Here is a 15,738-nt window from a genome sequence, read left to right on the forward strand (position 1 = left end):
GTATAGCTTGTTCTATGGAATTTACCATATTCATCATTATAGTTCCTATTGAAAACTGACATCGTATGTCTATTGGATTTCATTTAACTGATGTGCGGCTAGTTTATCGAGGCGGTAGAATAAATTTATAGTTTCATTCATTTACATTTCAGGCATTTTACAATTCTATATGTCATCTATTACTTGTCATAATATGTTATATAATATTATTTCTGTTATAAATTTGTGCAGAGGGGTATATAGGAATAAAATCCATTTGCACCATGAAAATAACAGCGGTGATCATCCATACGAAGAACTAAAAGAAAATCAAACAAAGATATTAGTGTTCAAAAAGTTTTGTAACATACTAAGTTTCTACGTAAAAACATTAATGATATTAACGTTACGAATAAAATCGTAGCCAAAATAAAACAGTCCCATTCCACTAAATTTCAACGGTCGCAGTGACATTTGTAAAACAAACTGGTAAATCTGTGTTATAAGATATATACAATTTTTACTTAAAGATTATTTAGAACCAAGAAATATTTGTATAGAAAATTTATTTTACCTCTTCGTGTACTTCGGCAAAAGAATTAAAATTTGTTAGTTTATGAATAACTTCCTTGGTTTTCTGCGCCTGAAATGATTAATCATATTATTTTACATTTATATATTTTTTGTGATAATTTTAATAATATTTATTATGTAATAGAAATTTTTGTTGTGATGTTGATAGTGATAATCAACCGAGGGTGATCCAAAAATATGAAACCTATTTTAAATAATTTGGTAAAAGTTTAGATTAGGAGACTCCGGTAACCTTAACCTTGACATATGTTATCATGGTTATGGCCTTGAGTGACCTATACTTTTCACACTAAGCAATGTCCACTCCACATTCACCCCTGCCAAAGAGCGTCCAACTTCCCAAAGCGAAGTTCATCCTATACTTTTCTCCTGCCTAGAAACATCCGACTTGTCATGTGAAACAAAATTCACCCACTACCCTCCTCTAAAAAGTCGTTATGCTACGTAAAAAAGAGGGATGGGGTAAACTTCGCTTTGCATGGAAAGTCAAACACTTTCAGACACGGAGGGGGAGGTGAAAGGTAAATGTTTTGCGTTAAAAGTCGTACACCCGTGTGCTCAAGGTGTGGGAGATGAACCTCACTTTGCGTGGAATGTCGGATGTTCGTAAGCAAGGAAGAGTAGAATCTCCTTCGAAAAGTCATTACGCAAGGAGGGGAGAGTTTAAGATAGTTGTTAACATTGTATGTAGCAAAAATAAGACGTTATTTTTTAATCTTTTTTTGTTAATAATTGTTTAATGAATAACGAGCGACTAATATTGGAGATTATTCAGGATCATAATCTTGACAACATATGTCAAGTCATTGGTGCGAGGTCTCCTAATTTGAGCTTTTACTAATACCTTATTTAAAATAAATAGATTATATATTTTTAGACATCACCCAATAGATTATGTCATTATATCGGAGTTACTCAAAGATTTCTATCAAGATTACTATTAAAAAAATATAAAAATTCGGAAAAAGCTTTATTATCGATAATTAGTTTAATTACCATTACTTTCAATAATAAATTTACGTTTTTACACAAAAGAGAAATTTTTTTTAACTTTATGTTTGAAATTTATCTTTCTGTGAAAGTTTGTTTTATTATTTGCAATTATTTATCTTTTAGGAAAATTTATGGTTGTTTACTATATGTTATGCAACATTTTTATTATAAGCATGATCGCATCTATTTTAATATTTTGAATTTACAATTCTGAATTATTACTAAAAATATTTACCTTAGTACTAACACTTTCGCACATATAATTCAATGATATGAGCTTAATTAAATAAAAGATAAACCACCAATAGCTAGAAATCACTATTTTTAGTGCTATATTATTTTCGTATATTTGTTTCCAACGCAATATTGAATAGTATTGAAAATGGAACATTCCAATTAAAATAATGAAATAAGATATCATCTGCAAAGTCATTTGCATTCCGAAGTAGCCATTTATGTCGCGAGCTGTTCGACAAAGTTCCGAATGGAGATGTCTAAAAAGATACAAAATAATAAACAAATATAATTATTAATAATATTATATATTTCTATTTATTAATCTTTTATTTCTAGAATACATTATAGGATAGATTTGCTGAAGACATACTGATAGCCTAAATCGTATGTCATTAAAACGTTTTATATTATTCCTCAATGTAAGCATGAACGTTTAGAGATAAAAATATGAAATAAATGAGAAATAAGTAATATATATATGTATAGACAAAAATTTAACAGGTTATATCTTGTTTTGTGCGTGCTAACAACTTTAAAAAATCAGGTACAACTCATGTTAATTTTTAATCAATTTATATAAATGTAACATGATGTAATCGTTTATTATGAATTTTTAGATAGGACGATTATTATATATAACCTATATATAAAAAAAGATTTATTGTAAAATATTTTACATTTTATTATATATATTATATATATAATATATATATTTCAATTTTTAAGTCGACATTTTTATAAGTTATTAAGTTTTAAACATCATACCATAAAGAAATGCAAGACTGATCATTGATAATAGTAAAATTAAAAATTGATATGTTTATAAATAATAATTGCAATAATAAATTCGAAAGTCAATTTTATTTTAGCGTCTTTACCTTTTCATTATTTATTATTATTAATTAAATACTTAATACTTTAATCCTTTTCTCATTAAAGTATTAAAAATAAGTATTAATTAATTATTAGGTATCAATTAAAATGATTCCTCTTATTAACCTTGTATTTTAAATGGTTTTTATATTATAAAATATTTTTTATATTTTTATTTATCTTTATACTTTAATTAATATTATAAACAAAAAATTTTTACATTGTAAATAAAAAAGTTGATAATAATTTACATTACGATCCATAATACACGCCTGCGATTCTTAGCATCTCGAATATTGTAGCTATTAACAATAAGAAACTTTTTCCTTTTGCATCTTAATCTGTAGTCTTCTATTTCTGATATTTGTACAATATGATCATTTATTTTATCCAGTCTAATACCGATATGTCTGGAATTTAAGAAATATTTATAAAAAACTTAATTAAATTCTTACATATGCATATAGCAAAGTAAAGACACGAAAGAATTTTTTTGCTTTATATATCTACAAAATTTTACAATTATAAATATATAAAGATATTATAAATTTTCGAGTTCGTGCACACGTATTAGTCTGAATAATTTGAATTTAATATATAATAGCAAATTGTTACTTATAGAACGGATTACTATTCTGCACTATGAAATAATATGATTGTATCGCAATAAGATTTACAAACCTTAAAAGTAGCACAAACATTATATCTGTGATGGTGTTAATATATATAAAATAATTCAAAACGTAATGAATAAGTATGGCTTTTATATCATTGAACCCTGTTATGAATAGTAAGGAATCGTAAATCCATGCCATACAACTTATTAGACACCACTTAATCAAAATCAGTCTTATGAAATTTTGCATTCTACGATATTCTTTTGATATTCCGAGTTCTTCCAATGTATTATCCACATGATTAAACTTTTGTATATACTCTTGATATTTCTGAAAATAACAGAATTTGTAAAACTTGTAAGTTTCTTTTATTAATAAATATAAATAAGATATATACATGGTAAACCTAGAATGCTTCTCAAAAAATTTCGAAAACTCACACCATGTCTGGAAGGCCCATTATAGTAAAAAAAAGTTTAAGTACCCTACGTTGAAAGTTGAAACATTTAGTACTTTTCAGAAAATGTGATATTTGAAATCCTTCAAGCATATAATTATTGAACAAAGTAAATGTGGCGTATTTTTATCATTCATTCTATACATTTTAAAATTATTTCTTTCATTGCAAATGTGTTTTTCAAGTAAATATATATACAACAATATTAAAGTATTATGTTACATTTATTGTAAATCAGTATTATTAAACATAAAACTACAATTATGCAGGGTGTATCTAAAAAAACGTACACTAATCTAGTGTATCTACTAATCTAGACAACATACGTCATTGAAATCTGTGAGTTCGCCCCTGATATGCATAATTACCATATAATTCAATAACATAAGGCTTTATTTTATTAAATTTCTAAATAAATAATAAAGATTCATGTTAGAAAGTAATATTCTCGCGGTGACATTGGACATTATTTGTTCTATTTTAAATATCACGCTAGTTTTAAAATAATAACATTTACAAATAAAATATATATAAAGTATATACCTTGTGTTTGCAGATAGAGATGGTTATGGATATCAATGCCACAAACAAATTTAATATTACTACAAGGGTATTTATTAAATTATTAAATACAGTTTTTATTGAAAACAGGTCTATTGTATAATATAATGCGTAAGTATAAACACTCCACACAGTAAATATATAAAAAAGACTCAAGCAATACTTCAGTTGGTTGGAAGAATATTTGAGAATCCCAAGACCCCAAAAAAAAGTAATTAAGAAAACAGGATTTAACGCTTTTTCTATGCTATCCTGCACTATCATGATGGTAACTTTCGCAATTTCATGTGCTAACTGTTAAAGTTTCCAAGTTGCAAAGTAGATATCTCTATCTGCAGACATTTGCGATATAATTAGATACATTTTTTTCCCATTATGATGATGAACATAACCACAATGAAAAAAAAATCTAATTATACCACAAATGTCTTTAAATAATTAAAAAGCACAGTTGAGATAATCGATTCATGTACGAAGTATTTGCACTTTCTTCTAAATTGCATTTTGCACATTTCTTGTATATTTGTTATACAATCCTGGGAAAAAAATGTTTCATACATAATTATATATAAAAAAAATATACATCGAAGGCATTAGGAGTGAGTGTTGGAAATCAATTGCACAAAACTTACAGAAATAACGTGCAAATTTTTTTAGAACGTTTCGGCACCGTTTTGAGCCATCTTCAACTCGAATTTAATAAAACAATAAATTAAAAAATTAAACCTAATGTCGTGGAAACGCATTTACCATCACATGGTTACAGCTGCGACGCAGTGAGAGTCTTCCTCCTAAAGCTTCGGACGAATAACAGTACTTAAGCGATATACATTTACATTCTGCGCTTAGTCCGCAATCTATACGATAGGTGTTTTTGTTTAACTTACAGGATGAACAAGGACACCTATTATATAGGCCGCGGCCTATATGCACAGTGTAAACATAAACATATACATGGATAAACTAAATAAATAAATATTTAATTAACAATTACACATACAATTTATTTCTATATTAATTAAATTCATAAATAATAAATAAGTTACAAAAATAATATGGAAGATGTTATAATTATATATTTCTTTTCTATACATGGTTCACTTCAAAGTGTGAAAAATTAATATTTCTTTCCAAACATGTTTCATTAATCCCATTAGATTTTAGTAATTCATACATAGGGGGAGTATCCATTTGTAATATAAAAATAATAACGCTAAGTACCCAGATAAAGAACTAGAAGGAAAAAGCACAATTATAAATACCGTTACTATAATTTTTCTCATTTATTAATTATAAATTATAGATTATTGTTACACGGAAAGGACGGCTTTTCTAAAGTACTAGAAAATTTAACTAGATACTAATCTGAAAATAATTTTGTTGAACTATCAAATAATTATGTAAAATGCTGAGCTGGTTGTTAGAACAACAATTTTTTTGCTGCATACCTGGGCCAGGAGTCGAATCAGGATCTCTAACATTCCGTACGAGCATTCTAGACCTTTAGACCACCAAGGCCTTAGCAATATTCTTCGCAATAACTAATATGTGTGTATAGAGAGTTACTTATCTCTGAAATTTTTATATTTGTGCGCAAAAGTGCTTATAGGCAATCGAACTGTATAGATAGGCAAATTTTTGTGCGCAAACAAATTGTCGGTAAAAGTGATGTAGACAAACGATGTTGTAGACAATCGATTTGTAGGCAAACAGGATCCTCCCATTATTTTGTATCAAGTTAAATTTTTAGATATTTCAACAAAATCGTTCTTTCCGTATAAACTTATATAGATGTAAATAATATTAAAGATTATAAAAATTAACCTTATTAATGAATTTGTAGCCAAAATGGATCACGCCCATTCCGCGGAATTCTAAGGGCCGAAGTGACATTTGTAAAAGAAATTGATAAATCTGTAATATAATATAATTCTTGTCTGAAGGTACAATAATATATAAAATTATTTAAAATTTATTTACATTTAGAAAAATATTAAAAAATTTATTTCACCTCTTTACGCGTTTCCGTAAAGCGTATGAGATCTGTTAATTTATGTGTCAAAGCTTTGGTTTTTTGCACCTGAAATGATATAAAGTTAATTATATTATTTATGATTTATGAATTTTTTAAATTCACTTAGAAATATTATTAGGCACTAAGATCCATGTATTTTGATGTAAAATTGATCTACATCAATTTTTGTATTTCTAATTTTTACCACAATAATTATTATGAAATATGAATGTCGTAATTTAATATAAGTTTATTACAGCTTTACAGCTAAATAGTTAATACTTAATAACATAAATTTAATATAGATACTTGTACATTGGAAAAAGATTTTATTTACCGCAGTGTGTGTGTAATATATATAAATCCAAAAAGAATAACTATAACAAATGTTCAAACTGCGCACCATTTGAACATTTGTTACAGTTATTCTTTTTGGATTTACATATTTCTTTTCAATTCTAGAATTGAAAAGAGATGAGAAATAAGGCGAACCTCGGTTAAGAAAACAATTAACCGTGAATTGTGGAATCAGGCATTATTATTCTAAACATTAAGGAGATGGAGAGGTAGAGAGAGAAAGAGAGAGAGAGAGAGAGAGAGAGAGAGAGAGAGTGAAGAAGAAAAGAGAAATATTATATCATAATTTCTACTTTTGTGAGAACATTTTCCTTTTATAATATATGGAAATCAGCTTACCTTGGCACAAACACTTTCGCAAATGTAATTCAGTGATATAAATTTTGTTAAAAATACCATGCACCACATGTCGGTGGAAAGAATAAGTTTTAGTGCAGATGAATCAGTCACATATACATGCGTTAGGCACAGTATCATATGGAATTGAACAAAAAATGTTGTAACCAAAATAATGAAGTAACCTATCATCTGCAATATAAATTGTGTCCCAAATAAATCATTCATATCACGAGCTATTCGACAGAGTTCCGAATGAAGGTGCCTAGAACGATATTATTTAATAAATATAAAATATTTTTATTATGAAATTATTATACAAAACAAGATCTGTCCCAAAAGTATCCCACCTCGCAGTCTATATCTTTGTCTCTTTTTGTCTTTCTCTCTCTCTCTCTCAGGGAGAGAGAGAGAGAGAGAGAGAGAAGGCCCAAGGATAAAGACATATACGCAGATGTTAGATACTTTTGGGACAGACCGATATATTACTATTCTATATTCTGTGTGTACAAAATTCTGAATTGGAATGAATCGGCGATCATTATGCTTTGATTTCTACTTCTAGGTCCATGAGAATAAAAATTCCTATGATAATAAAAATTACATAATTATAAATGGATACTAATTTATGTTAGCGTAATTATAGTTATAAAAGTTCTTATTTACTTAGACTGGGCAATGCAATTTCGCAGAAATAATAGCAAATTTTACTTTGATTATTACTGCAAAAATATGTAATTTATAAATAACATATTTGTATAGGTAATATATTGTATAATGGAATTCAAATTTTGTTAAAAATTTTTCAATAGTAAAAGTCTTTCAACAATAAAAATTCTACGAAAGAATTTAAATTATATAAGATTTTTTAATTTAGTGTTCCTTTTTTTTATTTATACACATAAATAATTTTCGAAGGTAGATTTGAATAAAAAATTTATTTTGTTTAAAATAATATAAAATTAATGTGTATTCATACAATATGTAAATTATAATTGAAAAATTTAATAGATTATTATAGATAAATACACAACTGCAATTAAATTAATGCTGTGTGTGACATGTCTCATTATATTAAACAGAATATGAAAAATGGCGATACTTATACGTTTAGCTAATATAATAACTTTCTTTTTTTAATGAAATGTCGTCTTCTCAATATTTCTGTGTCATTTTAGTATCTATCTATTTACATTATAATCCATAACACATGCTTGCGATTCTCTGCACTACGGACATAATGGCGAATAATGAGAGACTTTTTCCGTTTGCATCTCAGCCCATACTCTTCTGTATCTGATAGTTGTTCAATATAGCCATTGATTGTATCCACTCTGGTACCAATATATCTGTGATTTTTTGTTTAAAAAACTTGTTTTTAAAATAAAATCTATAAAAATTCAAGAATCAGCAATAGTTTACAAACCTTAGAACAAACGCAATCATTATATCTCCGAGAGTATTGATGTGAAAAGGATATCCCACGATAAGACCAATAATCACAGCTTTTATACTGTTATGCCTTTCTATATTCCAAATAGAATCGGTAGTAAATAATATGAGAATCATTATTAAATATATAATGAACATCAATCTTATCAATTTTTTAATTGTATGATATTCCTTAGGTGTTCCAAGTTTTTCCAATGTATCATCCACGAGACAAAGTTTTTTCAGACATATATGGATTTTCTAAAGATATTATTGACAAGAGAACATATAAATCGTATTCATTCTTATAATATACAAAAAACATATTACGTATGTACGTAATAATGCATTTAACAATAAAGCAATAACTTTGATAAGAACAAATCTAATTAAAAATACGAGAATTTCTATATTCAGTCAAAACAGATCTTATAGTCATAATATATCTCTCAAAAAATCATAATATATCTAGTACAAATGTCCACCTCAAACCAATACGCGCGTTAAACTGATTCACACAAAAATAACAATTGTATCGATCCGACGATTATACAAGGTGTAATTAAAATAAGGGAACAAACTTCAAGTTCCACCAAAATATGAAAAAAAGTTCATACGAAACATATGTTCGCAAATATCTCAGTAACAGTGAATTTGCGGATGAATATATGTTCATATAAATTTTTTTCATATTTCGGAAGTTCGGCCCCAAAGTTTTTTACCTTATATTAGTCACAGCCTGTATATTTAAAAGAAGCCTTTTGGTACTTCTTCTGGATTGCAATTGTCGAATATAATATAATCTTAAAAAATCAAGTTCCCATCAAAGCATTTATTCAAAAAATTTGATAAGTACTCACGTGCCTGAGTACTGTACAAAATTCTGGGTGCTGACATAAAGATTAATTAGATTTATTCTTATTGGTCCAAATTCATATCATATCGTTTAATAAAAATCTTGTTAAATCTTTTTATATTCTGATAGATTGAATACAAAATTTCTTAATTAACATTTTGTAAAACTTCTTCAAAAATTAATGTTTTAAAATAAAATTTTAAAAAACATAATACATGATTGTAAAAATAGATTTGTGTTTAAATTTTAATTACTTTTTTAAATAAATAAAAATAAAAGTAATTCCACAAAATGGAAAGTAATATTGAATAATATCTGTTTTGTGTTAGATTAGAAGTAAAACGATTTAATATTTAAAAATAAAAAAATATACCTTCTGTTTGCGGACGGTGATGGTTACAGATATTATCGTCACAAGAATATTTGTACTTATCGATATAAAAGTCAAAGGATTACTAAATATACGCATTGGCGAAAATTTGCTTATCATAACGTGAAATGCACAAGCATAGAAACTCCACACTATTATTATGTAGAAGACACTCAAGCGAAATTTCCAATAACTTAGGGGATATCTGAAATTTCCTAAACCAAGAATAAAAGCAACTAAAGCCAAAGGTCGAAAAGCGTTGTGTATAATATCAACCATGATCGCAACTGTTGCAATTTTAAATACTAACTATTGGATGCCAATTTGAAAGTCACGTAATATACCATACAAAAGGCATATTCATCACGATTCTATAAGATATATATTCATAACGATTATATAAGATAATATTTGATTGGATCAGCTCATTATAATGTCGTTAAATCATTAAACAATAGCATGCATATGTATATATATATATATATATGCGCATGCTATCGTTTAATGATTTAACGATATTGTAATGAGTTGATCTAATCAAATATTATCTTATATAATCGTGATGAATGTGCCTTTTGTATATTGCGTGACTACAAATTTTATTAAAATTAAAAAAATTACATACTTTTTTAACCACGAATTTTTTATTGGTTTTTTAATTTTCTTTTATAGCTTTTTTTAATATCTTGATAATCAAAATATTGTAACGATAAAATTCACTTAAAGAATTTAATAAATATTTTTTTATAATTTCGAAATGTTACCTTATTGTTAGACAAAATATATATCCATGTTTAATACAACATACATATGCCTAAAGCCAGAGACATATGATACATTTTTTTTCTGCTGAATTGCTTGTGTTTTAGTAAACTTAGAATTGTATCGTATAAAACGTAAATGTCATTTTATTGAACGTAAATTAGTAAAGTGAATCATAAAAGAAACGTTTGCTTCTTAAAATGCTTCTTTTATATTCCTTTCTTTGCATGTTTCCTAGAAGTTTTATTTATGGTTTTGTTAATCTCTTTATATTCGACTTATGCTACTTTTATTTTCGTCAGAAAATGATATATATCGCAAAAAAAAATAAGAATTATATAGTGTAATGAAGCAAAAAAATAAATTAAAAATATGTATATTGATAAAAGCTTCTTTATCATTATTTAATATTTTTTATTTGTTTGTTAAAAGTAAGAATTTTCTTCTCGGATTCATAGAATTTGTTTTTAGCTGATTTGATATAGAAATAAGCCACAAATATATGAATTATGAGTTTATACTTCTTTAATTAGCTAAACAGATCATGTTTTTATTAATATTAATAAGGTGCAAAGGTTAGTTTCTAAGAAATAAGGGGATGTCGCTTTAGGACCTATGTCAGTATCGGTGACCTTCCTCTACTATGGTAAGTATATTGTTTGATCTTTGTCCGGTAGACGGATTCACTTTACAAGATTTGAAAAAGCCATTAACAAAAAATGTAAGTAAATATATAATTAATGGTTGGATTATTCAACCCTTTGATCATTTTAATTATTGCAATAATCGCACTTGGTCGCTGGTAATTGTCACCCAATCACTTATTTAAAACACATATTTTTTATAACTTATCGACACTTCTATAAAGAAAATTTCACATTTTTTAAGAAAAATAGTTCTGATTATGATCTGGAAATGAAACATAATTAATTTTTGGAAATTATTATACCCAAGCAAGCGTCACTCAAATTGATTAAAATCTATAGCCAGTAATCAGAATTCTTGATTACTTTCACTTTCTGTCTAATTTCTAATTTGGTTTTTAATTGGATTGTTCATTAATGTTAATTTTAATAATTTTTTTGATGCAGATTTATAGCTCTCTCTTTTGCATTTATACTTGCAGTGAAATAATTAAATAATATAACGTATAGTGTATTAGCAAAAATTAAAAATTAAGTGTATTCAATTATATTTAGTATTAATGTCAAATATTTGATAATTTATATAAACATATAGTATATCTTTAATAAAATTAATTAATTAAAAAGGATAAGATCTCATAAATGCTGAATGAGTACAAAATTCATACAAAATTTAGTGTTGCATTAGGTATCGATGTTAAAAGTTGCGTTCACGAAATCTTTGTCGAATATGCTTTTTATTTAATTTCAGAATAGTTTCTGCTTAAATTCAATTTTTATTTTACTATATATGTATGTTACGTAAATTGAGTATTTAGCTAAAATGGTACCTTTTATCGCGCGATAAAGATATACACAAATATCTGTGCCTTGAGCAATCGCATTTTTAGTCGATAGACATTTTTTAATTATCAGATTATTTTTGCTCGCTGTTACTTATTATCGGAGAATTGTTTCCCGTTTCCTCTAAGAGTAGCTAATGCAATAAAAATATCAGCGTTATCGGTCGTTGATGAAAGATATCGTATCGATTTGTACCGCTAGCCATAACTAAAGGAAATGGCAAGTAATAATCAGTCGTATTTTAGCGTTAATCTAGTGTACTTTAAAGTATATGAAACTTTCTCTGCTATACAATTGCGAACGAAAAACGGATTATGATCGCATTAAACATACTGTTCGTTCTGTGCTTAGTCCATCCCCTCGTCAACGGGATAGGTTTTCGGGGATTTACTTTTAAAGGTTTGGAGGAGCCAGAATCATTAACAAAAGATGCAGGCAAGAATATAGTTGAGGGTTGGATCACTCAGCCTCTCGATCATTTCAATCATCGCGATAATCGCACTTGGTCGATGGTAATTATTATCGTCGCTCAAAAAGTTTGTTTTACTTAAAACGTTTATTTTTTTTTTATTAACGCTAGTCGATTGCTGTATAGCGTTACAAAGAAAACTCCGCATTTCTGAAGAAAAATGGCCCTATTCTAATCATGATCGGCGGAGAATGGGAAATAACGAATGGATTTTTGCAAGGAGGATTGATGTATGAACTTGGCGTAAAATACCGTGGTTTGATGTATTACACTGAACATCGGTTCTATGGACAGAGCAGACCAACGAAGTGTGTAATCCGTAGCGCTTTCCCCATAGCAAAAAAGGTCACGGTAACATCACAGTAAAGTCACGGTGACGTGCGAATGTTCATTTTGTCACAGGTGTGACGATGTGACATCACAGCAAAGTCATAGTGACGTGCAAATTTCCGTTTGGTCACATGTGTGATATCGCTATGAAGCTGTGATAAAAATTGCACTTCACTGTGACACTCCCATGCTGTGATATTCACAGATTAAGATAATAACGTAATATCACTGTGACTTTTTGATAATCTCATATTACATCACAATTTATCCGTGATTATAGCAGGGAGGAGTTACTTTTCCGTTATTTTTACAGTTACTTTTTATATTATAATAACAATTTGATAATGATGTTACAATTTTTTATGATCGTGATGAAGACTAACTGAACGCTACGGTTACGCTAAGATTAAGAAAGTTACTTTGAAAAGTAAATTGTCACCATTACGCGTTACTTATTGAAAAAAGTAATAAATAACGTTACAAGTTATATTAAAAAGTGACGATTTACACAAATTACGAGTTATTTTTTTCAGTAACGAATGACCTTTCCAACTCGTTATAAGTGACTATTGACTATATATTAAACTAAGAATCTCATATAGGACCGTAATGTGAGTACACAATCAATAAGAGATAAATGCCTTTTAATGATCTAGCTGGATCTTAAGTGCTTGTATAATTCTATGTAAATTTATGTACTACGTACATATGTTCTTTAAATTGTGGATTTTTCGGTCTTGAAATGCAAACTCCACTAAACAATTACCGCAGTAATATCACAAGTTAAATTGACTATAGTAATTTAATAATTCGATGCTCATAAGCATCTTAGAACGATCTTAATAATGCTGAATAACATATTAAAATCTGTAAACAATGCGAAATTATTATTGTGAAAAATATAACTGACTGTTCCAACTCTGGTGTTACATTATCATCATAAAAAATTCGCAACGTCATTATCAAATCGTTATTACAACAAGGTAACTAAGTAATTAACTAACGGTAATTACAGTAACTAGTTACTTCCATTCCTTGAATTATAATAAATCTATTGTAATATAAATATGACTTTTTTACTATGAGAGTTCTTTATCGTCTTTGACATATAAAACCAATCTTTTAAATTGATATTGCACGATACAAATTTAGAGACATTAGCACGAAGAATTTACAGTACTTGAACGCCGACCAGGCACTCGCCGATCTTGCTTACTTCATTGAAACGAAGAAAAAGGAGAAGAACTTAGAAAAGAGTATCGTAATAGTAGTTGGTGGCTCTTACGCTGGAAATATGGCGGCGTGGGCACGCCTCAAATACCCTCACCTCATCCAAGTATTGTTTATGTTATTTTCTTATTTATAAATTTATATTTTAAAGATGTGTGGAGAAGAATTAGTAAATTAGAGAAAAATATTTTTTACAGGGAGCCTTAGCCAGCAGTGCTCCGGTTCAGGCAAAGGCTGATTTTTACGGTAAATTATTTGATCGACTGATAATCCCTAAAAATATTCCCTAAGATTACTTGATTTCGTAGAATATTTTGAGGTCGTGACAGACGCGCTCGGCAGATACAGTAAAAAGTGCGTTGAATCTGTTAAAACTGCATTCGCATCGGTAGAAGAATTATTAGCCAGGCGAGCCGGTCCACATAAACTTAAACTTCTCTTCAAGTAAGCTTGAACATGATTTGGAATCCACATGCTATTTGTTAATACCTAATTTTCGCTCGGGCAATAAAGTGAAGAGGAAAAATAATTTATAATAATTAGAAATTATAATTTTTTATTATTATTAATTTTTTTATTATTAATATCGAGTTTAGATTATGTCACGTGCCTGACGTAAAGTCTCCTAGTGATCTTGGTTACTTCATGAATACGTTGTCAGAGGTACGTAAATAATTGAAGGTATTGCTCCACATCTGTTTCTATTCATTTTTATTTGAACTTTAGATATTTGCCGAAGTCGTTCAGTATAATAAAATCGAGAACGGTGAAACAAATATCGCGGCATTGTGTAATAAAATGACAGCTGTGCATTTAGGCAGCCCCCTACAGAGACTCGCGCGCGTCTTTTCGAATCAGGATAAGTGTATCGATGTAAGTTATGATAATTTTCTAAAAACATATCGAGAGGTTTCGTGGGACTCGCCAGCAGCCACGAGTATCAGTGAGTTGAAATAGCTTACAAAATAAATTAAATTGCATATCGTATAATATGTGTACAACAAGGGATGATGTTTATTGTACAGTGAGGCAGTGGTATCATCAGACCTGCACGGAATACGGTTACTATCAGACGACAAATTCAAATAAATCAATCTTTGGAAAGCTGTTTCCCCTAAATTATTTCATTAATTTGTGTACCGATTTGTATGGCGATTAGTAAGTATTTAAAAAATAGCGACCTAATACATATTTTCCTCGCTCAAGTATCATTTATTTCCATATGTTCATAATTTGTACAAATATACATGATATACATCAAAATATATCTTCATAACAGATTTTTTTAAATATCAAACAATTTATGATTGTACTTATAATTACTTAATTGTTAAACAAATTGAATTATTTTTAAAGTGAGAAACGCTAAACTCAATTTTAGTTATAATAAAAAGATATTGGATTCATATGTGAAAAGGACGAATATAATGTACGGAGGAAAATTACCAGATTTACGAAACGTCATTTTCACGAATGGAAATAGCGATCCATGGCATCCGTTATCGGTGCTCCAAGATCTAAATGCTTTTTCACCTGCTATTGTCATTAATGGTAATTATGCAACATATTGAGATACATATTAGAACTCTGCATTTTTTTTAATATAAAAAGATAATATATAATAGTACATTATTTTAAAGGATCTTCACACTGTCGCGATATATATAGCGATGTAGCTACGGATCCGGACAATTTGAAAACAGCCAGAGCAAAGATTCGTAAAATAATTGGCAAATGGATTTCCTCATGAAAGTTCCTGTCAAATGTCTTACGAATACGCCCAAA

The 15,738-nt window shown here is 28.2% G+C and overlaps 2 protein-coding genes across 2 annotated transcripts; one reads left to right on the forward strand and one right to left on the reverse strand.

The window, feature by feature from the left end:
* Nucleotides 1–5,397: 5,397 nt before the first annotated feature.
* On the reverse strand, nt 5,398–7,081 carry LOC108720478 (uncharacterized). The gene is made up of 4 exons (XM_018444518.1): nt 7,022–7,081; nt 6,323–6,391; nt 6,136–6,225; nt 5,398–5,544 (listed from the first exon to the last, which is right to left on the reverse strand). The coding sequence occupies exons 1-4, from the start codon at nt 7,079–7,081 to the stop codon at nt 5,398–5,400; spliced, it is 366 nt and encodes a 121-aa protein (XP_018300020.1).
* Nucleotides 7,082–12,168: 5,087 nt separating this feature from the next.
* LOC108720558 (putative serine protease K12H4.7) lies at nt 12,169–15,734 on the forward strand. Its single transcript, XM_018444638.1, has 10 exons — nt 12,169–12,436; nt 12,520–12,701; nt 13,876–14,059; nt 14,151–14,199; nt 14,262–14,397; nt 14,550–14,616; nt 14,680–14,896; nt 14,979–15,111; nt 15,335–15,504; nt 15,594–15,734. The coding sequence occupies exons 1-10, from the start codon at nt 12,239–12,241 to the stop codon at nt 15,701–15,703; spliced, it is 1,446 nt and encodes a 481-aa protein (XP_018300140.1). The 5' UTR covers nt 12,169–12,238; the 3' UTR covers nt 15,704–15,734.
* Nucleotides 15,735–15,738: the final 4 nt, after the last annotated feature.

Source organism: Mycetomoellerius zeteki, unplaced genomic scaffold (genome assembly GCF_001594055.1).
Source record: "Mycetomoellerius zeteki isolate Tzet28-1 unplaced genomic scaffold, Tzet1.0 scaffold151, whole genome shotgun sequence".
In the NCBI taxonomy this organism is placed as follows: domain Eukaryota; kingdom Metazoa; phylum Arthropoda; class Insecta; order Hymenoptera; family Formicidae; genus Mycetomoellerius; species Mycetomoellerius zeteki.